Source organism: Antedon bifida, chromosome 7, assembly GCF_963402885.1.
Source record: "Antedon bifida chromosome 7, ecAntBifi1.1, whole genome shotgun sequence".
NCBI lineage: Eukaryota > Metazoa > Echinodermata > Crinoidea > Comatulida > Antedonidae > Antedon > Antedon bifida.
The window spans coordinates 9,991,730-10,016,545 of NC_136232.1; the positions used below are offsets into that span (position 1 = coordinate 9,991,730).

Consider the following 24,816-nt stretch of genomic DNA (forward strand, 5'->3'; position numbering starts at 1 on the left):
ATTTACTGTCTCTATTACTTAGTGGTGCATAAGGTATAGAAAGTATGTTTTTGCTCGAAAATAAAAGAAAACGATTGCCTAGTTACTGTGAAACAAGAAACAAAATCATTTTCGGTATACATGAAAATGATAACATTGATATTGCAAATGTATATGATGAGATATTTCGTTAAACATTTCGCATGTCCATGTCAGCGTTCCATACTTTGATGATGGATTCGGATAGACATTCAACACAATGCAATCTTTAGTGGCCATACACATCTTGACGCAACGAATTTTAGACCTAACGGTTTGTGACTGTATGTAAGAACCTTGAAAACAAACGCCCACATCTGTGATACGAATGGCGGTATCACCACCTGTGTAATAAGACAATGTTTGAAATATTTAATTGATGTCTAATTTGCGCCCCGTATCATTAATTATTTTGAAACTTGTTAATTGGTCTACTTGGCTTTACCCTCAGTTTTAACAACTTTGTTATCAATATTGCCAATTAAGATAAATAAATCGATAAATTATTGATTTATAATCAACTACTGATCGATCACAAAGCAAGCAATTCTCTTATAAAAAGCCTATTATGCCTAAATAATACATTGATCGAGAGCAGGCAACATACCAATACGATTAGCCTCCTCTGCAGGGCAATCACTACTGGGAAGCTCTGATGTTATATGTGGAGTTGAGATGGCAGAAGTTGTTAGTTGTGTTGTCGTGACGTCACCTGTGCTGGCTTAATTATATTAAATGTATTCAGTACTATTTAGTATATTGTTTTGTAGTGATCATTGATTTCATTCAATACATTTAAAGAAGTAATGGACCTACCAACTACTGCAGTTGTTTCCAAAACCTCAGCACTGGGAAGTGATGTCATATCTTTAGTTGTGACGACAGAATAAGTCGTTGGTTTTTTAGTTGTGACGTCACTGGTTGTGGCTGTAAAATGCAAATAATTATAACAATATACTTAATAAATTCGAACGCGTCAACAAATAAGTTAAAAAGACATAAGTTACACGAGAGGTGTTTAATTTCAAAATCGTGTTTGATCATTACTATGAAATTCTAAATTTGAATCTCATTTGGATATCCTCGTAAGGTGGTTTCCCGATTAATCGTACGATCAAAATGGTACTGGGTATGATCAACTAGCGTTCGTGTTCCCACCTAATCATCCATTCGTAGAAGTACTGATGAAGATATCAATCTGTGGCGACAATAGAATGGACCCGAGGTGCTTAATTTCAAAATCGTGTTTGATCATTACTATGAAATTCTGAATTTGAATCTCATTTGGATATCCTTAAATGCAGTCAATCGATTAATAATCAATACTGAAGATATGTCAAACGGTAACGGTGGTGGTGAAAACAAAATGACCATACCAATCTTAGTAGTCTGTTTGCGAGTTGTTGGTATATCTTGAGTAGTAGTTACTTTCTGAGTTGTTGGAACTATTGCTGTACCGCTACCTATACAATAAAAAGGCACGAATTGCCCGAGTTACTTCACTAATATCGGAAACCAATCCGATCATTAATCCTTACCAGTACACTCCTCTTCAATATTCTTTACGTATAATTATCATTTTCTATTTACTTCAGAAATTTTACATCCGTATAATACAATAGTCAATTATAAAATTATCAATAAATAGGCCTTTAATGACAATTCGTTATTAGCGATATTTGATCGTTTTTGTTAATAATGAATAAATAATATAACTACAGTATTGTTAATAAAAAACCAGCCTATGCATACGTACCTTTTTGGCAAACAAAAGAATTCAATTCCGAGCAGTCAGTTGTATACATCTTTTTGTTTACTTTTAGCTTTGCACAGTCTTGAAATACAAACAGTTATATTATTCAACGCATATTATTTACAAAATGTCTACATTCATAATGTGTTCTTAGCTGCATCTCCAGAGTAAATTTCCACGTTTTGTTGCGCATCTAGCCTATGCTCCAGACGGCGATTCGGCTTAATATGCGTTAAAATAAAGAACATTTTGGCACACGTGGCATGTTGTAACTATACTTTCAATACGCTAAAGAAATAACAAGAAATTGTTACTTGCGAATTGCTCGTATTCTTATAGATTTCATTATCTTTAAATTGTATATTATTTGACTACGTACATGAACAGACCTAATGTGTAAAGTGTCCAATAAACACATCTCTTTCAAAACACATGCAGTCGGCCGTCGGGCATCCGACATAATACAACTTGACAATCACTCAATTACTTTTCTACAATTAATTTCAAATTATTTCAATTCAAAAGTAAATGCGGCGGCGCACTGCGGATTTAGCGTCATCATCTTACCTCCGTCATCTGATTTGTGTTCCACTGGATCTCCATTGGGTTGTACAATCCATGACAAAATAGAATTCTAAACGTAAATGTTGGTACATAGAAAAATTATGACAAATCAAATCGTTAGGCCTACTATACCACATTTGTAAATTTGTAATACCGTACTCAACGAATACCGATATCGTATTGTGGACAATTTAAGTTGAGTATATACATTAGTATAAGTATATATTAGGATGTTTTCGATGGCGAAAGAAGAGTATCAAATTATTGGTCCTACTACAATTTAGGAAAGAAAATGTGTACTGGGTTGGCATGCGCTGGTGTCACATTCATTATCTCTATAGGCCTACATGCGATAAAATGTTAGTATGTACAATAAGTGAAGCGATGGGCAGCTATCATGCAGATAACCATGACAATATTGCATCTTCGTTGTGTATGTAGGGCATTGACAATAATACGAAATAATCCTCAAGGAAGAAGAAAAAATAGAAAAGAGATTAAACTAACCAGTCTGTAGTATCCAATCCAATCATATTGGTTTTTGTGTAGTTTTGTTACTGCATGTGCTTGATCGGTGCTCACGCCTGCTAAGTTCGCACCTTCCGACTCACAATGTGTCTGCGAGTCTTGCCATGCTAGAACCAAAATGTATCATCAATAACCGGGACTCGAACTTTACCATTTATTACCATACTCTATTCTAGTACGTTCAACTCTTTTCACCCTTAATGCGATAGGGACGGGGGTTGGGGGAGGGGTGTCACTAAAAAGATCCCATAATATATGCATTCTCATTTTGTATGCACCACCATAACATCTAAAGACCAGTGGCGTAACGTAAAGGCCTGAGGCTGGTTTAGGAACCCTAAGTGGCCTCCAACGCTGGAAGCCTCGGGCGTTTTTAGCCTTTTCGACATATTTTAATACCCTTTTCCTCCTCTGTGCACTGCTCAGGGGCCCCATAAGCTCAGCCCCCTCCCGGGTTTAGCCCAGTGAGCGCTCATAGCCGTTAGGCCACTGCTGAAGACTTTTATAATAATATGCTTTGCTGAGTATACATTAGGTTTAGTTATTTTTAGTATCATAATTTCTTTAGTCAACGATGCAAACATAATAAATGAAAAGCCCATTATAGTCTGAGATGCTCTCAAAATTAACGAAGAGACAATATCATAATAACCGTAAACCAATCGAATAAGAGGCTCAGTCGAATCGTGGGTATAGCAAGTAATTACAGCAGTGAATTAAAACCAAAGAACACCGCGAATCAATTTCAAACGATAATGCTCAATATAGGCCTATTTGTTGGGCTGAACCAACACTACCAAAGATAAAATTGCAGTCTGTAAAAACATGCGTCGCAATGGAATAAAGCTTGGTTCCCCGGACTTGGGGACGCAACGTAAGGACGTGAGCCCATCGTAAAGCTCTGTCTACACTATCAAACTAGTTTGACAAAAAAAGTGTGATGTGCCCAAGTATGTCAGTGATATGCCCAGATATGGTAGTGGTATGCCCAAATATGGTAGTGATATGACGTCATCATGTCCATATATGGGCACAACACATTTTTTAGTCACATAAAGTTTGATAGTGGAGACAAGGCTTAAGTAACTTGACCAATCCCAACGCGGTGCACATCATCCGAACTGTTTTGTGATTGGTAAACTCAATACGCCTACAGTACGTCGCACACAATCGTATAAACGTCGCATGAATGATACCTTCCATATTGTCGCACTTTTATACAGTAATGATATTTCGTGTAAGTAGTAGTAGGCCCAGTAAGTTACAGTACTTACTATTCTGAATGTCATATGCTTTAAAACAAACTTCGCCAATCAACGTCCAGTCCGGTTCACAACTTGTAGAAATAACATGCAATATTGGTAGATCAATACCTAAAATGGAAACATTAAAAAACGTCATATTTGTCATTTCAATATTGCAGTTCACCAACTAGGCCTATAGTAAAGCGTGGTTCCCACACTAGAACGCAACGCATCGACGTATCGTGCTGTATTGCGTAATCACAAGTGGGAACCGACGACACAACATCACGCATACGGGGGAAAACACAATTATTGGAAGGGCATTTTCTTACGTTGCGTAGGTTACGTTGCGTCGTCGGTTCCCACTTGTGATTACGCAATACAGCACTTTGCGTCAATACGTCGCTGCGTTGCGTTCTAGTGGGAACCAAGGCTCAGGTATATTTACGTGCGAATCTTTTGGTAGGGAGACGCAATGGTGTGATTTAGTTTGACAATAATTGCTACCCATTTTTTTTACAATAATGTAACTTTGAGAATTAATTATTTAAAAATCAACTTACCTAAAATGATTACTACTACTGTGCAGAAATGCATATTTCCATGCGGTTGTTAACGTTCACGACTGACAGTCATCCAGCACTCACGATCTGTCAATTAAACAATAGAAGCACAGCATTTTCATACAATTAAAAAAAACGACGATGGCGACGCACTTTTTTACGACCACTAATAGTTATCTAAAAGTTATATAACATCAATTACATTAAATCAATAAAATAACGTATGTGTAATCATAATAATGATGAACATCATTGACTCAACGCCAGTGCTGAATGGTCTCTCCTGGTAACATGATAAATATGCTAATTACCCAACCAATCAAATCAATTCAACCATTTAAGGCGATACGCGATATGTGAGAAGCAAAAACAAATAAAAAAATACCGTAAATAAATAAATAAAAATTATGCAGCATAATCCGATAAAATGAAAGCATACAGCCAAGAAATAAAAATGTACCAGACAAATCCGTAGGCCTATAGGTACGTAGCCAGAATAGAGGGCTATTTATTTAACCAGGGAAGAGTTAAATTACTTAATAATTTATTATTAATTTAACTCTTCCCTGATTTAACTGAGATCCCAGATTTAATGACAAGGCAAACATGGTAACAGGAGGGAGCCTCTGACTGTGCTTGCCATCGAAATACTCAACTCAAAAAGCATTGATTTTAACTTAAAAGTTTGACCTGTTGATTAATGAAATATTTTATTTTTTTAAAAGTAATATGGCCTAAAAAATAAACCTGCAATATTTTATCGAGTATCTTAAGATATAGGGAAATTCTATATAATACAGTGTTACATGCCTGCTTAACTTTACCTTAATAAGACGACTCATGTGACATGCCTGTGACACTGTATTTCAGACTTTGCCTATCACACGGGCCAAATCACGCCATATGCGGAGATACAGTACAGAATTGCAATGAATCCATCCACGCTTTCTCAGCCTCCTGGCCAAACACAATAATGATTCTTTAATTGTTCGTGTCGGCACAATCACTGCATGAATATAAGTCTATACACACACATGAAGTAAAAGTCATAATCATTGTGCGAGTATGGAATGCAAAAACCGCTAAAAAATACAATTACACAACGTACGTGATACGTATTTACTTTTACAAACACACGTCACATGCTACGTATTTACTACATACACACAGCGTGTAGTAAGGACAAGACTTAAACCGCCAAAATACATATATTACATGACTATTACATTGTAAGTCAAGTTTAAGGACACACTTTATTTAGGTACTTTGGTATTAACAATTATCAGGAAAGAGTGAAATGATTCTTCACTCTTCCCTGAAAATATTATGCCTATGGCTAAAGGACAAATGACACACGTTAATATCCGCAACTTCTATTAATTTTCCTTTAATTTCCTTTTTCAAAAAAGGCAATTATAAACGCAAAGCACATTTGGCTAATATATTTAAAATTCTAAAATCTTATTACAACCCTGAATATCTTTGAAACATTATTAAAATTGATTGAGTTTCTCGACAATTTCCGTTAGTGGCTACAGTAAATTGCCTTAATAACTATCTATTGTATTAGTTAAAAGAGTTGGTGTTTTAAAATGACCTTTGACCTTTTTTTGGACACGTTTTCCATGAAAAATTCAACTTATAAAAGGCTTACAGTATTGCAATATTAGAAATGTAAGAGACAATAAAGAACAGTTCACATGTATTTAAAGTTGACTGTATATATACAAATGATTTGATTTAATAAATTGTATAGTTTCAAGATCATCATCAGCTAACCATGCCCTTTGCGTTCCCAAAACCTCAATTTAACTCATTAATTTGCTGGATCTATAATGGCCCTCAGCGGCGGCAACTGGTTGTCACTCTTTAATTCATCGTCATTGTCAATTGAATGTCTTATACTATAATGATAACACCCAGAGTGTTCTTTTGTCGAAGTTAGCGTACCATCAAACAAGTTGCAGATGAACGTCGGTTTAACATACGGGTAACTGTTGACTGACGTACATCCTACGGTCTCCATACATAATTTGACGCAGTATACACGAGACGATACAACGAACGTCGACTGAGGGAGCCCTTGTACGCAGATTCCAATGGCGGCTGAGCGTATGGCGTATGACCCTATTAAACATAAAATCATAACTTTAGTGTTTCAGCAAAGAGAATAATATAATGATAATTCCAGTTTATTTAAATTTGGTTCCCACTCAGACGCAACGCAAGTGATTTGACCAATCACGACGCGATGGATTAATCGAACTCGCCATTGGTCAACTGGTTTGTGTTGCGTCTACGTCCCTTGTGTTGCGTTCTAACGGGACAATCAAATCATTGCACTAGTTAAACCATGTGCATTAAAGAAGTAATGAAAAACGATTTTTTAGTGACCTACGTGTAACACGTGTAGTGGGTGTAGGCCTTGTAGTAGCAGGTGCAGTTGTAGCAGGTACAGTTGTAGCATACGCAGTTTTAGCAGGTGTTATAGCAGGTACAGTTATAGCAGGTGTTGTATCAGGTACAGCTGTAACAGTTGCAGCTAGTGTAGTAGCAGGTGCAGTTGTAGCAGACGTAGTTGTAGCAGGTTTTGTAGCATACGCAAGTGTAGCTAGTATAGTAGCAGGCGAAGTAGTAGCAGATGTAGTTGTAGCAAGTGCAGTTGTAGCAGGTGTGGTTGTTGCAGCTGCAGTTGTAGCAGCTGCAGTTGTAGCAGGTGCAGTTGTAGTAGCTGCAGTTGTAGCTAGTGTAGTAGCAGGTGAAGTAGTAGCAGATGTAGTTGTAGCAAGTGCAGTTGTAGCAGGTGTAGTTGTTGAAGCTGCAGTTGTAGCAGCTGCAGTTGTAGCAGGTGCAGTTGTAGTAGCTGCAGTTGTAGCTAGTGTAGTAGCAGGTGAACTAGTAGCAGATGTAGTTGTAGCAAGTGCAGTTGTAGCAGATGTAGTTGTAGCAGGTGTAGTTGTTGCAGCTGCAGTTGTAGCAGCTGCAGTAGTTGTAGCAGCTGCAGTTGTAGCAACTGTAGTTGTAGCAGCTGCAGTTGTAGCAGGTGCAGTTGTAGCAGGTGTAGTTGTGGTCGTTAATGCCGCTGTAGTTAAAGATATCACTGTAGTTACGGATGCCGCTGTAGTATGGTGTACAAAAATACTAATTAATGATAACACACTGGTGGATAACAATATATGAACAGTCATTATTAAGTGATGAAGTTTAAAAAACTCACCCTTTTCGCAAATGTAACTCGTCTCAAAACTGCATGAAACTGACTCCATCCTTCTTTGATTTTTAAGAAGTAATACACAATCTAGAAATGTAGATTTAGAGATAAATGCATTACATATGTTTCACGTAAAGCAGTCATTGAATTCATCGTTTTTGTTGATGGTGAAATGTTTTCCCAATTTTATTTCTAACCTTTGTGTAGATCCCCGTCAACGAAAGTCAATTGCGTTCCTCCTGGATCTGACAGCCAAGTATAGGTATGAACCTATTTATAAAAAAAAAGAATACGTACAACAAAGGTAAAACAAACGCGCCCGTGTAAAAAATATCTAATACTTACAACAATACTCCGTGTATACTCTATGATGTAAATAAAATCCTAACCTAACTCGATTCCTTTGCTAACAAATTAGGAATTAGGCAGAGCGCTGTACTTATTTAAGCCGATTTTCCACTAGGCGAATTTGTTCGCGCAAATCGAAGGCTTCAGCTAATACGCATGCGTAGAGAACGATTTGGAAGATGTAAACATGAATACGCATTCGTACAAACTGGCGCTTTCAATTCGCGCGAACAAATTCGCCTAGTGGAAAATCGGCTTTATTGCGATAATTAGCTTACTTACAATCTTATACATTCCTATGTAAGCGTAATTCGGTAACATCATGGCAGAGATGGCTGTTACGCGTTCTTGGTTCACTCCTGCGACAACCCCACCTAACTGGCCACATGCGCCTGCAGCGTATCCAAACGCTGTACAAATAAAACATAACGAATGAATGGACCAAAAGAACATTTGCAAGTTTTAAAACAATTCTACCTCAAACAATTGTGGAACAGAGCATATACATTGTATTAAGGTGTTTATACTGTATTTTTGTATAGTATATAAAAATAGTTTATTATGATTATTATTAATTTTTATATGTATACACTGGTTATGGAAATGAAATGATTATTATTGTTGTTAAATTACCTTTTGCGTTTGTGAAAACTCTGAAACATTGGTTGTCGACAGGTGTCCAGTCCGGATCACATGACACGGCATTCACGGATGATCTATACATCACGATCACAACTGAAACGATAATGGGTACATGATACAGGCACACATGTGAGCCTGAGATGCTGTATTACGAAATATTCCTATGAAACTGGGAAAATATCGTAGTACACGTGGAGATACAGCACTGGTAATCGGGTAAGGTAGTTACTCTTCTATGGCTATTCTCGAAGACGTGACACAAGTTTATCTAAAAATGTACTCTCAAGCTTGGTTCCCACTAGGACACAACGCAAGGACGTAAGACGCAACGCAGGCGAATAGACCAATCAAAAGCAATGGATTATTTGAACTGTCGCTTGTGATTGGTCAATTCCCTTGTGTTGCGGCTTACATCCTTGCGTTGCGTCCTAGTGGGAACCAAGCTTTATGTGTGGTTTACAAGATACAAGATAACTTTATTGTCAAATAGTTCATCAACGAAAGATTTGAAATTAGTTTTTCTCATGGCAACTTAATAAAAATAGAATAAAATCAGTAAAATGTTAAAACACAGAGTAAAATACACATTTCATGTCTTGAAACACAAGTTACTTTTATACTGGTTTAAAATTAATGAACTACATATCAATATGTGTGGTTTAGTAAGCGTTTCTTTATCGAAAAACAGTGTAGCTTTTCCGTACAGGTTCTATGCCTACCTAATTTAAACTTACATCAAGAACTAAGTTTGATTACACAAAATAAACAACTTTAAAAAAAAATTAACTACTTACTTTGAAGAAACGCAACAATCCGCCGACAGCGCATCATGTTAGCATTCATCTACAGCATCAAGTGATCGCAAGCATTGGATTTCCATTAGGACCCAACCAACAAGGACGTAAGCGCACCAATTTGACCAATCACGGCACGATCAATCATCCGAACTGTCGCTTGTGACTGGTCAACTCGCTGCCGGAGCGCTTACGTCCTCACTTTGCGTCCAAGTTGGAACCAAGCACAATTTTGATATTGATCACGTGACTCTTATTCTTTATTAATTTCATTTTGTTTAATCATTGCTAAACTAAACGCGATTTTTAATTTATTTTCTATAAAAAATCACAAAGAAAGAGCACTACAGATTATTACATGAAAACCACTTAAATTGTGTTTGCTATAATAACATCAAAATAACCGTTTTACCATTATCGCTGGCCCTGAGCAAACCATGTTGAGATTACGTAGGTTGTTCATTTTATTGTTAACTGCAATTATCGCTAAAAAAGAGTTGACGTTTAATTAAATCAAATAAAAGATGGTGTTGAAGTAATGTCAAGTAGAAATGTCAACGCTTCCCTGGTAATCACATTCAATGCGTTTATTCATAAACCTATGATAATATTAATGTTTTTATATCACATAAGTTTAATATACACGTTTTAATTGTAATTAGTTAGCAAAACCTATATGCAATAAGGAAACAATGTCTTTTTTAAACATTGTACAAATAGTTTTCAAAAACAGTATTATGCCTATCCATTAAATGGACGCATTGAAGGCATTACGTTCTATTCTACATGTTTTTGTTAAATGTTTTATCAATTGCTTACTACAACCATCATACACATTTATTTGTCTTTTGAATTAGGTAAAGGTAAAGCTTTCCTCAGATGTCGAATCCTCCATCAAGTCATCGCACCGAAACAATACAAATTCAACAAGTTTATATATAGCAAGACCATCGATCATTACACCTCGCATGCACTAAATTTAGAGTGTACTCAATTTATAATGGTAACACCCCGAGTGCACTTTTGTCGAAGTCGGCGTGCCATCAAACAAGTTGCAGATCCACGTTTGTCCATCATGTGGGTTAATGTTCACAGACGAACATCCCTGTACCGTGTTCACTCTATGGCGCTTGCAGATGTTGACGCAGTGGATATGAGATGGTACAACGAAAGTCGACTGAGGGAGACCATCTACGCAGATCCCAATGCTTGTTGAACGTATCGCATATGGACCTGGTGTACAAAATAGAGTACTGAAACTTATAGATAGTACTAAAAATATATATTATTAATATACGAACAATAACTAATTGCATATGCAATGTAGGCGTACATTGGTTTGTATTATATCGATTTTTATATCAGAAGAATAAACATAAAAGTGACACCATACCTGTAGCAGATGTTTTGGGGCCATCTGTGATAGTTGATGTCGTGTCTTGAGTTGTGACGTCATGCGTGGTTGTGTGTTCTTCAGTGGTCATTGCGTCCTCGGTAGTAGTCAACACAGATGTTGTATCTTGAGATGTAACGACGTCGTCAGCAGGCGTTGTTGGGTCACTTGTCGTCGTGTGTTTTATGCATTCTTCATCCACTTCGTCCTCCTCGGTGTGCACTTCGTCCTCCTCGGTGGTAGTGGTCAACATAGATGTTGTATCAAATTGAGTTGTGATTGCAAGCGTTGTTGGTGATGGTGTTTCTGCTGCTGTATGTACAGTAAATGTAAACAGTTATTAATATTGTATTATATTTATCGCAATATACTTCATTGGTTGTGTGAGATGGACATTATCACAATACTTCCTGGGTTGTGACGTGAAATGGACATAGAAAATAGTAAAATAAGTTAGAATGAAAATCGAAAGTCTAAAATAACGAAGAGGAATTAATTCCTATAAACAATGCAATCCGTCGTGTAGGCCAGTTTTTAGTTTTAGTAAACAAAGTATACTACATAAACATACAAATTGTGAGTACTGATTTAAAATATAATAAAAGAAACAGCTACTTTTTAATACATTTCTTAATATAAAGTAAATGATAAATAGTCGTACTTTTAATATAACTTGCAATAAACATAAAATGTACGTTTTTAAAGCATACTTTTACTCCATCGATTTTATGTACATGTATAGATATAGTGCCTTTTTAACTACTCTATTGGATTTTATTGTTTTTATATTTTTACAAAAATGTATGTATAATATACATAATATATATTAGTAAAAGGAATGAATGAATGTGGGTGACCCCCACGAAAGAGAAAAAAAAACAAAGTATACTAAAGTCAAATAATTTCATGAATTGAGAAACTAGGCAACTATAAGTATTAATTTTTTCATACAATTCAATTATACATACATTCAATATTAATTAATTTCTATCAATGGTAAACAATATAATAAAAAAGTGGTAATATATAATAATGAAACAATACAACAATACCAATAATAGAGGATCTTGCAAGAAGAGATTTCTTGTCACGCAAGACCCACAAAGAGGTGTTCACATACAAATATTATTTCAAAACCAATGTAGGCCTACAAAATAAACCAAAACAAAATCTGTAGAATATCGATAAGAGATGCTTACGTAGAGTGATTTGACAGATTCCATAGGCTACATAGGAACAGTCCTTCGATTCCATCAATAAATCAGCTTTACGTAATAGAACGCAATCTAAAGACAACAAAATTTGTGTTTGTTTATCAACCACCTCAGTTCCGCTTCAAAATAAGATCTAATTATCGTAATAGTAAAAGTAAATATTTCTGAACATCAATGTAGTCTGTGAAATGTTTCGTTTACGATGGGACCTAAAATACCTCCTAACTTCTACCATGTGCCTATATTTTATAGGTTCATGCCTCGCATTAATGTTCTAACTTCAGTTATCTCATCGAAAACCATCTGGTGACTTACCTTGTCCAAGATCACCATCTACAAATTCCAGAAGGTTCCCTCCGGGATCAGAGTACCAAACATACGTTTTAACCTAAAACAAATGTCACGGAAAAGCTAATAAGAAAAATGCTCGATATAAATGAACACAACGTCCTTATTTTTAATGAATTAATTTAGATATATTAAGTGTTGTATAGGCCTAATTAATTGCATTTATGAATATAGTAACTATCATTGTATCATAAATATATATTTTGTTGTGCTATTTGATTCGGTACATCAAGACCTACCAAACCTGCCAAGCAGACCCAATATCCCATGGCTTCATTAAACATTCGGTACGGCACATCAAAACTCACTAAATATCACTCTCAAACATACCATACAGTGGCTGAGACCCTATATTACATGGCTTCGGCCTAAACATTTATTCCACCGTCATGCTGAATAATATGGACAAATTATTTTACTGGTAAATCTATAATATATGTGCTAATCAAAATGTAATGTAAATAAATGAATTACAGCTAAACCACCGACAGATGTTGTTTCTTTTCTGTACCCTATCCAGGCGTTGTGTGGTATTATATTAGACACGGCATTGGCACGAACATCATTTATGCCCGCAAGTGTTCCTCCTTCATGCAGACACATTTTGTAAGATTCGTGATAGTCTGCAATATAAAGTTCATTTTGATTTAGTTATATTCATTCGCGCGAATCGAATTTTCATCTCATTTGGAGTGACATGCATGGCGCACATCCAATCAAAACTCCGAAAAGTTCGATTAACGACAAAGACAATAAGATCAATCAATCAAAGTAACATTTATTTTTCTTATAATTTCATTTTTTTACACCATATTTAATGAGGGTGATCCATCCAGCAATTGCTGATCATTAGGGATCACACACGATGCTCTACATAAACAAAGTCTTATTACAAGTCTTTGGGAGTGGATTTGTAATTTTGTCCTGACATCTGACGGGACTTGAACCCAGGACCCTTGGAGTGGTAGCCAAGCATCAAAACCATCAAGCCACAACTCCACTCATAGTAAATAAAAATTAACTATGATTAAAATAAGAGAGGCAAAATTGAGATCTTCAACGAATTTGGCGGACATTTATTCCAAAATACGATTTAATGTCATATTAGTATCTAAAATTTACAATACATTAAAAAATGGTGAAACTAAAATAAGACAAGGTCTTGGAGGAAAAGCTAAAAGCAGAAGCAATGAAATCGCCATAGATCAGGCCTAAAGTTCTGTCTACACTATCGAAGATTTTGTGACAAAAAAAATGTGCCCGTATATGGACACGATGACGTCCTATCACTACCATATTTGGGCATATCACACTTTTTGTGTCAAACAAGTTTAATAGTGTAGACTGCAGAACTTTAGTGATACTTAAGATCACAGCTCATCAACGAATAACACTTACTGTATCTAGTGGCTATAGACTTGAAGCATTGACCGTCGATTAGGCTCCAGCCTGAATCACATGTTGTGGCATGGGTAAACAGAAAGATGTTAATAACTACAGAAAAAACAATGATAAATTGACAAAATAATTAGCAAAACCACCACAAATTCAACATTTATTTAGAAACATTTCAAGAAATAAAAGAAGCATACATTTATTCGTTATTAACTGTTTGAAGCATGTTGCAGGAAGATAAACTGTATTAAGTTTGGTTCCCACGAGCGACGCCACGCATTTGACCAATCACACGCGGTGGATTATTCGAACAGTGGCTTGTCATTGGTCAACTCGCTTGCGTTGCGCGTAAGTCCTTGTGTTGCGTCTGTAGTGGGAATCAACTCTCGGTAAAAATATGAAGTGTATGAATTATGAATAATCAAAATCTATAATCAGATATTACACTATTTATTTCAACACGGAAAGGCTATAGTATCACCTCAAACCAGGGCCATGGTTAACTTAGGGCCTAATTAAAAATAACACAATTAAAGAAAACAAAATAGTAGGCAGAAACATAAATTAGGCCTACAATATAAAAAGTATATATACATATACTTTTAAAGTATTTACATTTGTATGGTATTGCATAAGTTAGCACCGTTACATGGGTCTACTAATTTTTTTTCACAGATGCGCCTTACAAGATGGAACCACCTTAGCTTCAAGGCGCCTCAGATTAACAAATAACAGAACCATCAATCAAATCTTCCAGAATTAACAAGAAATTGTTGTACATAATAAAACAATAAAGCATTTTCACAATTCGAAAGAAGATCGGAACCAAAAATAAAAATTTCACTTATGAAAAATTATATGTTAAAGAAAAATCCTTGGCTAAGATATCCTCAATAATTGAAAACAAAATAGTAGGCAGAAACATAAATTAGGCCTACAATATAAAGTATATAAATTTAGTTTCAAGTATTTTTGTGATATTCCATGAATATAGAACCGTGGAAAACTGTTATATACGCCGTTAAAAATAACAATGTAACTCACTTACCTTGGATGAAAACGCAAAACATAGTGGATAACATTATGTTTCCAACAATACAGAGTACTCGACCAAGTACTTTGCTCATACTAAATCTAAGTTACTTTCTTAAGAAATATTTATACAGAATTATAGTACGCAACGAAGCGAATCAATTAAAATCTCAGACTACTTAATTTCTTCTAAGCTTTTAAGTGGAATGTTCGATATTTTTTTAATAAAACGATAGACACAGTATCGGCTATTGTAGTTATAAATGTTATTATGAGAGGGGTTGACCTTATAATCTTAATATATATTTAAAACGGCCTGTATACAATAACCTTGTCATCCAAGACATTATTGGTATAAACCCACGCAACAAAAAATCTCATAAAAAAAACACGATAAAAAAGAGGAGACAAATTTAAGGCCTACAGGTGATGTACAATACAGTTTCAAAAGTTGTATTTTTTCAAATTTTATAATGGTAAACTTTCCATAACAATTCCTAACGGTTGTTTTTATTTAGTATCAAACGAAGAAAAAAACACAATTGGATACAATTAAGTGATTAGCTGCATCCATATCGTTAATACATTACATTTCATGCATGTGAACCAATATGCGTTTCGTCTATCTTTTTTATTGTAGCCATAGATACCGTACTCAAACGAACTTGAAAAGAAGTACAGGCTTAAACGGCAGTAGCCTATGAAGAAGTCAACTTTATAATCGAATCATGGGATAGATATCAAAGCAGTAATAATCTGGAGATCGAGTAGTAGCGGGCGCGAAATTTCTATTACTCGACGTCTCAGACAGAAATCATGAATAATTCATGAGATAAATCATGGGATAAGTTAGACAATTATAGGGGGCGCAATAATATAAGCAATATTTCTCGTACCGTCCTGTACAAGCTGCTAGTTCATTCATTTCATGGGGTTTTTCAAGATTATGTCATGTCGGCGGATTATGTAATACGACCTATTGAAGTTGACAGTACAGATTCTAACGTTTGAGGTACGTAATATATACTACTAAAGTTTAAAATAGTTATAGTTTTTGACTCATATATTTATCATACTGATTGACCTAATTTCCTATTCAGTAGCCTATGCGAAGAAATTAATTCACTAAACACTGACCGGAAACGTGCAAGGACAATTACAGTTGTTTACAAATATTTTGAAGTAGCAATATTATTTTTACTATACTTAACGGAAGATACAGGGTACAATAATTTAACAGTTAAAAACATAAATCTGCCCATATCTTTTGGATGTATATTGCAACTCTTGACATATATTTTAGGGCATATTGCCAGTTAGGTATAGATAAACAGTATTGCTGGTATACCCGATATAGCCAGCTAAGGCTTGCAATTTAAATTGAGTGTCATTATTTCCATTTCTGTATGCTAGGCCTATTTTAATATTTATGGTATAACATAATATGTGGTAGAAACTGGATTGCTATTACGATATGCCTTCAATTTTAAATTGAGTGTTATTTAATATTGTCGTATGCTACTTCAATATTTACGGTATATCATATTATCTTGGTATATTATTGTATTTTTATGGTACAATGCATTTGTTGTATACAAGGTCAATGTCATAATACAGCCTAGTATAATCTGTGTTTGCAAAAGGGCAAAGTTTGTGTCATTGTTTATGTGCAGTTAGGTCAAACAGAAGATATTTTTAATATTACTCGACGTCAACTTGTGTCATATAAAACTTAGAAATTGGACGTAAGCCCGTAAGTAAAGCTTCCTCAGTTAGGCCTATATGTACTGTACGTACAGCTGTGTCCATGCATAGAGAAAACCCCATAGTCACAACACATAGTGAATTCACGGTGTACAACTATGTATTTTAATAACACATAGTTAACTTTAACGGAGTTCTTAAACAGTGGAGCACTGTGTTTTAGTATGGAGTAGGCCTATTATTATTACTCCATGGTTTTAGTACACAGTGAAATCACAGTGTCCACACATTGGGGAGAACTAATTTTCACTGTCTGAACACACTGTTTCACAGTGTGTTCACTCTGTGGCTTTTACCAAGGGCACACCACAATCGTAGTTATCAAAGATTAACGTTAGCTTAAAATGAAATAAAAATTGTTTTTATTATCAATTGTCTTAGGAGAATATTTCAACGAGTAGTGGATGATCATCATGACAACGAACAATCCAAAATCATCTTCCGGATATCGACCTTTGAATGCAGCAGGCAAAATAAATGCACGTTTGATAACAATAGAACCAATTCTGTGTTGCTTTATGTTGGGAGATGGTATCTACTATGGCTTACAGTCAGAGTTCATCCAAGGAAGAATCGCTGACATGCATAATTATACCTTGCCGAACAATAATGAAAATGGAACTTGTTCAATGAACGCGTCCAGCCCAGAAGGAAAGTTACAAGCCGATATCGAGGCAGAGGCTTCCAACTGGGTGATGTATTTAGCAATTGCCTATACGTTTCCATCCGTGTTCATGACATTGGTACTCGGGTCTTGGAGCGACTCTGTTGGTAGGAAACCAGCTATATTAATAACGGCTGTCGGAAATCTACTTAATTTGATTATTTGGACGATTCTTGCTGCTTTAAATCTTCCATTAGAGATTCTAATTGCGTCAGCCTTTTTAAGAGGAATGAGCGGCGGCACTTCTCTGTTCATGGCTGCGTGTTTTACGTACATATCAGACGTAACTACAACTGAAAACAGAACCACCAGAATTATTGCCTGCGAGTTTGTGTTTCTGGTGTCGTTTAGCTGTGGTCAGTTCGGTGGCGGATTTCTCGTTGATCAATTCAGTTACACGATTGCGTACACCGTCGCCATTGGTTTTACATTTATATCAATTATTTATACTACAATACCGTATTTACTCCGTGAAACTATCGTAACAAAGATCAGATTTAAGGAGAGTATAAAGAAACAGTTAGTTGCAATCTCAGCAATATGGACAGAAAAGGACTTGGAATACAAGAAGATGTTTGTTGTTGTAAATATCTGTTTCTTTATTGCAATAAGCTGCATAGCCTCTACCACTGTAATGGCGTTGCTAACTCTTCATTTTCTAGCTCAACCATTTTGTTTCTCTTACCTGATGATATCATACTACACTGCTTCACTTGCATTGGCTGCCACAATTGGTAAGAACAGAGAATATCTAAAGAAAATTCAATGAATTTAAAGAAATGTAATGAATTTAAAGCTCTGTCTACACTATCAAACCAGTTTGACAAAAAAAGTGTGATGTAGCCAAATATGGTAGTGATATGCCATCACCGTGTCCATATATGCCACATCACATTTTTGTCATATAAAGTTTGATAGTGTAGACAGAGCTTAAGGCAACAAACATAAAGATATTCAATCTTATAACTTTTGACGATTTGACGTATTTATTTTAAGTGTATGCCCATAGCTAAACATTCTTTGCACGAGTAAGTAAAAGGTATTTAGAACACATATCTATAATATAACCTAAAACCTTGATATCCCAGTTGACACTGACCAAATAGGACCTCAATATTAGGGGGCGGGGAAGAAGAACAATTGGCACCAAATGAAAACTATTATTTTTTACATTCTTTTTTTCTGACAGGATTACTATTATGTGTGGTGCTATTGAAGAGATGGCTAAACGACTATTGGCTGATTCATTTAAGTATGTTGTCGGCTATTTTATCTAATTTTGTGAGTGCTATTGCAAAAACAACTACGATAGCTTTTGTAGGTAAGTACGGAACTCAAGCAGTCTGTCTGACCAAAAAGTGTGATTTCCATACGATATTGACGTTTTGAAGTGCTATGGTTTTTTTTCTCTCTTTGGTGGGGGTGTCCCACATTTATTCTCATATGCATAAACTATACAGTCTAAATAAAATAGGGTTAGTTATAGTTTCTTGTCTTGTAATTCGAGTCATTTTGATACCGTTTAGGAGGTGGACTTGGAATTTTTAAAATGTTGTTTGGACCACCGTGTCGTTCCATAATTTCCAAGAAGTCGTCTCAAGAAGAACAAGGTAACATATAGGAATATCTCTCTCTTTAGTCTCAGTGAACACGTTCTTGTATAGGCCTACAACCGAATACAATTGAATTGAAGATTAACACAAATATTCTAATAATTCCAGGTGCCGTATTTGGGTTCTTAGGAATGGTGGATTCACTAGCTGCCTTCATCTCGCCACTTATTCTAAACAACATCTACTCAGCGACCGTACACACAATGCCAACGTTTGTTTTTTGGATGTGTGGCAGCTTTAGTATTATACCGATTATATCAGTCTGGTAAATATAAATACTATGATTTTATTTACGACGCACAACGCAAAAAAAACTTCAATTCAATAGAAACCGAACTTGAAAATACAAGCACTTCAAATTAAACAGACCGTGCATGTCATATTATAAATACGCGAGCGCGTGTAAATATGTCATTTGAACCCATCACGCGGTTTTGAAAGGCCTTATGGCACACTTGTTCTTATAACCGAGCATTAGGCCTAGAGTCGATTGCTCCGAATAACATTACTGTTTTTTTCCAGTTATCTTCAGTACGAAGACATGAAAAGGCAACAGATGCTGACAATAGATCCATCAGATACCACACCTGGCGATCCAGTGCTTAACCACGTCACCTCTAAGCAGATACCTTTCACATAGACTTTGGGCAATTTTGTGGAGTTCTTTAGTCTATGCGATACCACCGGTATTAGGTCTCACGAGTTGGAGGCACCCTACGCACAAATATCTTTGAAGATACTACGGATATATAGCATATAGGCCTAAAGCTCTGTCTACACTATCAAACTAGTTTGACAAAAAGTGTGATGTGCCCAAATATGGTAATGATATGACGTCATCATAGTTTTTGTCACATAAAGCTTGATAGTGTAGACAGAGCTTAAAACATATCGCTAATCTGTAAACTTATTTTTTTGTCTTTATACTATATCAAAAAACTGAAAATAAGTAACACTTAAACACAGCACACAATTCGTTATATTTGGGCACGCCATACTGTGTAAATTCTGATCTTATATTACAAATACCCGAATATAAAATAACACCATATGATTTTAACCAGGGAATAGTTAAATTATTGTAATTTTCATAATTCTTATCTGAAGAACAACTGGTGTCATTGAATTGAACAATTAAACTAAAATATATAAGCTTTAACAAATGTTTTTCCCCTAAAATTATCACACACAAATTAAATAATAGTACATAATTATAATATAAACAGAACTTACCCAATTTTCAGCAGAGGCAAGGAGCCACGGTAGCCACAATGCCATAAAACAAAGTAGTAGGCTTAAGGTTTACCGGTCGAATGTTTTCAAAAACGAACGCACAGAAAAACAATTCCGAGAGATTCTGTAAAACGTTAGATATTTGTGTACTGCTCCTAGTGAAAAACAAATAAGTACACTATTTTAGTAAATAAATATTTCTGACCTTGGTGGACAGAAGAAGGATTAGAAACAAATTTATAAATTTATATGAACGTAAATAAAACACAATGAGAACAAATATCTCGCATTACTTAAGTGACACGCCTCGGCGACAGACGCTTTTGGACTCTTTTGTCACTCCTTGGGTAAAATACTATTTAATGGTATTTTAACCAATTTTGTTGCCGAAAAATTTAAAAAAATAAAAATAAAATTAATTTATATAAAATAAGAGCAATTCATTGAATATAATTGTATTATCTATTTATATGTTATACGTATTTTTAATATCATAGTAATAAAACGCTTTTCCATACGTTCATTGGTGTTGTTATATTTTAAAAATTCTAAATTTGTGTTGAGAACATCAAAACAAATTCTATTCTCAAATTCATATTATGTTATTAAACATCTTACCATAGAATGATTTTCTTACTTTTGTTCGTTTTATCAAACATATACCATGTATATTAGTATAAGTACAATTATATGAACCAATAGAGTCTTGTTCTCTCTCTAATATCATTGCCATCAAGAGGAAGTACCGCACACAGCAGCAGTCAATAAATTGATTTCTTCATCCGTGACAAATTTAATCAGAACGGATTTAAACCGAGTAGTAGTACTGTGTTGTAAGCTGTTTTTTGTTGGTAGTTTTTACAGACTCTACAGCTCACTATGTCGGTCGGTTGGTCGGTAAACACTAATTTGAGCACGCGACTGCAGCCATGTATATAGCCTTGTTTACAATATTTTATATCTCATAACGATATAACTTGTTTGTTACTTTGTTTGTTACTTGTTTTGGTTTTTTATTTGTTGCTCATTCATCAACTACTATTACAAAGACATATACTGTATAAAATAATTATTATATAGGAATAAGTCCGATCAGCCTATGAACTCATGACAACTTGTTTGAGGTACGTGATCGATATACTTATTCTTAAAGTTATTTTTTAAAACTCATTGATTAAATACTGGTTTACTGATTGACTTAATTTCCGATCTTACTGAGTACGAGAATAAGTCAATCAAAATACTGACCGTACCGGTTATAAGTCCGGTACAAGGTCAATATACCGAAACTGCTGTTTATATAAGTAGAGTATTAAAATCCACAAGCATTATACTTACTATCGGTACTTAGGTAGGTATATAATAATTTAACAGTACTATCAATATATCTCGATACAGTAGGCCTATAGGCCTATATAATGATTGTATTTGTGGTACGATGTATTTGCTCTAGGTTCTGTATAGCTAGGGACAAGGCCTAAATACGAATAGTAAATACTATTTATAGGTATTTGCAAAAGTACAAAGTTTGTGTCGTTGGTCATGGCCATGCAATAAGGTAAACATATCAAGTTTACACTGTTTGAATTGGTATTTCAGTACCCACCACCTTTCATCAGGTATTATAGGCCCTACCTTTACGATGGTACTAAGGTTGATAACTAACATAGGCCTATCATTGTTTTTTGTCTTATATTTATGAAAGAGAACGAGTAGTTCTTCATCATCATGGCAGCTGGAAATGCCGGGTATCAGTCTTTGAATGCAGCAGACAAAATAAATGCACGGTTGATAACAATAGAACCGATTCTGTGCTTCTTCATGCTGGGAGATGGTATCTACTATGGAATACAGTCAGAGTTCATTCAAGGAAGAATCGCTGACGAGCATAATTATACCTTGCCGAACAATAATGAAAATGGAACTTGTTCAATGAACGCCTCCAGTCCAGAAAACAAATTGCAAGCCGATATCGAAGCAGAAGCTTCCAACTGGGTGATGTATATAACAATTGCCTATACCCTACCGTCTGTGTTTATGACATTGATACTCGGGTCTTGGAGCGACTCTGTTGGCAGAAAACCGGCTATATTAGTAACGTCTGTGGGAACTTTACTTAATTTGATTGTTTGGACAATTGTTGCGGCTTTAAATCTTCCATTAGAGATCCTAATTGCGTCGGAAATGTTAAGAGGAATGAGTGGCGGCACGTCACTTCTCACAGCTGCATGTTTTACTTATATATCAGACGTAACTACAACCGAGCACAGAACCACCAGAATTATTGCCTGCGAGTTTGTTTTTCTGGTGTCGCTTAGCTGTGGTCAGTTCGGTGGCGGATTTCTCGTTGATCAATTTAGTTTTGAGATTGCCTACTCGGTTGCAATAAGTCTTACGTTTATATCAATTATTTATACTACAATACCGTATTTACTTCGTGAAACTATCGTCGCAAAGATCAGGCTTAAGGAGAGTATAAAGAAACAGCTAGTTGCAATCTCAACAATATGGACAGAAAAGGCTTTGGAATATAAGAAGATGTTTGTTGTTATAAGTGTTGTTTTCTTTATTGCAACAGTTTTTACCTCTGTGATGTCGTTGCTAACCCTTCATTTTCTAGGAGAACCATTTTGTTTCTCTTACCTGATGGTATCATACTACACTGCTGCACTTGCATTGGCTTCCACAATTGGTAAGAACGATTGGATATCTAAAAGTAAAAGAGCTAATGTGAAACGTGAAACGATGATGGCAACAAACAAACTATTATTCGGCTTGATGCATTAGTTAGGCCTAAAACTTAACATCCCGTGCTCGGGATGATAGAGATACAGTAGGCCTACTAAAAAATATATATAAAGTAATTACCAAAGTATTTAGAATCGATCAAAAATAATTATCCTATTTTCTGTCTTAATGTATCTGATAATGACCAACCAGAGGCCTAACTCGGGAAGAAAAAAGTCAATTCTCACCGCAAAACAACGTTGTTGAAACTATTTCTATTAGGCCTACTATTATTTTTTATGTCAGGATTGCTATTATCTGTGGTTCTCTTAAAGAGATGGTTAAACGACTATTGGCTGATTCATTTAAGCATGTTGTCGGCTATTCTATTCAATGTCGTGAGTTCTCTAGCCAAGACAACTACGATAGCTTTTGTAGGTAAGTTATACGAACTCTCTGGTTTAATTGTCTGTTTGGTAGTTTAGTCCCAAATCAAAAGCATTTGAATAAAAACGACTTACCTTACAGCTTAAGTTTTGAGTTAATGATAAGTGCTACACGCACACCATAAATCATTATGGTTAACAAAAATCATAGTTTCTTGTCTTGTAATTCGAGTTATTTTGATATCGTTTAGGAGGTGGACTCGGAATGTTCAAGATGCTATTTGGAGCACCGTGTCGTTCCATAATTTCCAAGAAGTCGTCTCAAGAAGAACAAGGTAACGTTATAAGGAAAATCCCTTAACTCAGTGAACACGTTACTGCAGTATTATGCAGTTGCCGAGAGATTGAATTGAAGATTGATACAAATATTTAAATTCCAGGTGCAGTCTTTGGGTTCTTTGGATTGGTCAATTCACTCGGTGGTTTTATCTCGCCTCTTATTCTAAACAACATCTATTCAGCGACCGTACACACAATGCCAATGTTTGTTTTTTGGATGTGTGGAAGCTTTAGTCTCATACCGATTATATCTGTCTGGTAAATATATTATGATTTTATTTTTATATTTTCAGAATATGTGCGTGTGCGTAATTTGATTACGCGCGTGTGTAAATTGTTATGTTAACATATCCCGTGGTTTTGAAAGCCCTTATGACACACTTGTTCTTATAACCAAGCATTATAGTAGGATCATGACGCCGATTTCTCCGAAAAACATTAATATAGAGGTACTTCTATAGAGTTGATTCCTTAGTAGCACTGTATTTTGTTTTAGGTATCTTCAGTACGAAGACAAGAAAAGGCAGCAGATACCGACAATGGATCCATCGGATATCACACCTGGGAATCCAGTGCTCCAAGTCAAGATGCCATCGAAATAATACGCCTTTGGCCGGCCATCACTGTTGGGCGGAGGATATCCCCAGTCGCGAGCATGCGCAATAAGTACATTGTATATCAATAAAATATACCGCACAAAATAAACGAATTTTATATAACAATATTGTAGAAAATTCGATCTACCCATCTGTCACCATATGATATTATGATTATTATGATATTATTCTATTGATATTTATAAACGGTAACGGCAATCCAAAGAAGCATTTAGGCCGAACCATATGATTATGGTTCCATAAATACCACATCAAATTATTTTTATAAACGATACATATCACAGTATTAATATGACAGTACAGTATTTAGGACCTCATATACTGTAAAACAATTTGAAATATGCTATTGTCCACGTAAAAAAACATTATAATATAAATATTTAGTGTAATAATATTGTGTAGGCCCATTGCTTTTAAATTTAACAC

General features: G+C 35.3%; 5 protein-coding genes across 8 annotated transcripts; 2 read left to right on the top strand and 3 right to left on the bottom strand.

Moving 5' to 3' along the window:
* Positions 1-105: 105 nt before the first annotated feature.
* Positions 106-4,704, bottom strand: LOC144848895 (uncharacterized). Its single transcript, XM_078705846.1, has 9 exons — positions 4,671-4,704; positions 4,138-4,236; positions 2,843-2,970; positions 2,339-2,405; positions 1,775-1,852; positions 1,395-1,481; positions 835-945; positions 626-739; positions 106-362 (listed from the first exon to the last, which is right to left on the bottom strand). Exons 1-9 carry the CDS (start codon positions 4,702-4,704, stop codon positions 106-108), a joined length of 975 nt encoding a protein of 324 aa, XP_078561972.1.
* A 1,519-nt stretch (positions 4,705-6,223) lies between these two features.
* Positions 6,224-9,019, bottom strand: LOC144848582 (uncharacterized). The gene is made up of 6 exons (XM_078705377.1): positions 8,863-9,019; positions 8,512-8,639; positions 8,079-8,151; positions 7,888-7,968; positions 7,069-7,788; positions 6,224-6,797 (listed from the first exon to the last, which is right to left on the bottom strand). The coding sequence occupies exons 1-6, from the start codon at positions 8,951-8,953 to the stop codon at positions 6,487-6,489; spliced, it is 1,404 nt and encodes a 467-aa protein (XP_078561503.1). The 5' UTR covers positions 8,954-9,019; the 3' UTR covers positions 6,224-6,486.
* Positions 9,020-10,253: 1,234 nt separating this feature from the next.
* LOC144848599 (uncharacterized) lies at positions 10,254-23,259 on the bottom strand. 3 transcript variants are annotated; one of them, XM_078705410.1, is made up of 9 exons: positions 22,965-23,259; positions 20,322-20,476; positions 18,161-18,226; positions 14,019-14,114; positions 13,095-13,243; positions 12,588-12,660; positions 12,258-12,344; positions 11,059-11,370; positions 10,254-10,898 (listed from the first exon to the last, which is right to left on the bottom strand). In XM_078705410.1, the coding sequence occupies exons 3-9, from the start codon at positions 18,192-18,194 to the stop codon at positions 10,645-10,647; spliced, it is 1,005 nt and encodes a 334-aa protein (XP_078561536.1). In that variant the 5' UTR covers positions 18,195-18,226; positions 20,322-20,476; positions 22,965-23,259; the 3' UTR covers positions 10,254-10,644. The 3 variants fall into 3 exon arrangements, with proteins under 3 accessions (XP_078561536.1, XP_078561535.1, XP_078561534.1); XM_078705409.1 differs by lacking the exons at positions 18,161-18,226; positions 20,322-20,476; positions 22,965-23,259 and adding an exon at positions 15,064-15,298 and having other exon boundaries at positions 11,059-11,367; XM_078705408.1 differs by lacking the exons at positions 18,161-18,226; positions 20,322-20,476; positions 22,965-23,259 and adding an exon at positions 15,064-15,298.
* LOC144848598 (lysosomal proton-coupled steroid conjugate and bile acid symporter SLC46A3-like) lies at positions 15,984-20,812 on the top strand. 2 transcript variants are annotated; one of them, XM_078705406.1, is made up of 6 exons: positions 15,984-16,059; positions 17,193-18,209; positions 18,665-18,796; positions 19,002-19,085; positions 19,197-19,353; positions 19,611-20,812. In XM_078705406.1, exons 2-6 carry the CDS (start codon positions 17,216-17,218, stop codon positions 19,726-19,728), a joined length of 1,485 nt encoding a protein of 494 aa, XP_078561532.1. In that variant the 5' UTR covers positions 15,984-16,059; positions 17,193-17,215; the 3' UTR covers positions 19,729-20,812. The 2 variants fall into 2 exon arrangements, with proteins under 2 accessions (XP_078561532.1, XP_078561533.1); XM_078705407.1 differs by lacking the exon at positions 15,984-16,059 and adding an exon at positions 16,779-16,800.
* Positions 22,050-24,797, top strand: LOC144848896 (lysosomal proton-coupled steroid conjugate and bile acid symporter SLC46A3-like). The gene is made up of 5 exons (XM_078705847.1): positions 22,050-23,037; positions 23,355-23,486; positions 23,686-23,769; positions 23,875-24,031; positions 24,270-24,797. The coding sequence occupies exons 1-5, from the start codon at positions 22,050-22,052 to the stop codon at positions 24,373-24,375; spliced, it is 1,467 nt and encodes a 488-aa protein (XP_078561973.1). The 3' UTR covers positions 24,376-24,797.
* Positions 24,798-24,816: the final 19 nt, after the last annotated feature.

Bases quoted from the DNA above. Each gene is read 5' to 3' on its own strand.
- LOC144848895 (XM_078705846.1), bottom strand. From the start codon at position 4,704: ATGCATTTCTGCACAGTAGTAGTAATCATTTTAG. The intron at 1,853-2,338 runs GTAAGATGATGA...TTGTATTTCAAG, and splicing joins ACACAAATCAGATGACGGAG to ACTGTGCAAAGCTAAAAGTA. The intron at 946-1,394 runs GTATGGTCATTT...TGCATTTTACAG, and splicing joins CAAACAGACTACTAAGATTG to CCACAACCAGTGACGTCACA.
- LOC144848582 (XM_078705377.1), bottom strand. From the start codon at position 8,953: ATGTATAGATCATCCGTGAATGCCGTGTCATGTGATCCGGACTGGACA. The intron at 8,152-8,511 runs GTAAGTAAGCTA...TTTTATAAATAG, and splicing joins ACATAGGAATGTATAAGATT to GTTCATACCTATACTTGGCT. The intron at 7,969-8,078 runs GTTAGAAATAAA...CTACATTTCTAG, and splicing joins TGACGGGGATCTACACAAAG to ATTGTGTATTACTTCTTAAA.
- LOC144848599 (XM_078705408.1), bottom strand. From the start codon at position 15,142: ATGAGCAAAGTACTTGGTCGAGTACTCTGTATTGTTGGAAACATAATG. The intron at 13,244-14,018 runs GTAAGTGTTATT...TTTATATTGCAG, and splicing joins GTCTATAGCCACTAGATACA to ACTATCACGAATCTTACAAA. The intron at 12,661-13,094 runs GTAATTCATTTA...CATTTGTTTTAG, and splicing joins CATCTGTCGGTGGTTTAGCT to GTTAAAACGTATGTTTGGTA.
- LOC144848598 (XM_078705406.1), top strand. From the start codon at position 17,216: ATGATCATCATGACAACGAACAATCCAAAATCATCTTCCGGATATCGA. The intron at 18,210-18,664 runs GTAAGAACAGAG...TTTTTCTGACAG, and splicing joins TGCATTGGCTGCCACAATTG to GATTACTATTATGTGTGGTG. The intron at 19,086-19,196 runs GTAACATATAGG...TAATAATTCCAG, and splicing joins GTCGTCTCAAGAAGAACAAG to GTGCCGTATTTGGGTTCTTA.
- LOC144848896 (XM_078705847.1), top strand. From the start codon at position 22,050: ATGGCAGCTGGAAATGCCGGGTATCAGTCTTTGAATGCAGCAGACAAA. The intron at 23,487-23,685 runs GTAAGTTATACG...GATATCGTTTAG, and splicing joins AACTACGATAGCTTTTGTAG to GAGGTGGACTCGGAATGTTC. The intron at 24,032-24,269 runs GTAAATATATTA...ATTTTGTTTTAG, and splicing joins ATACCGATTATATCTGTCTG to GTATCTTCAGTACGAAGACA.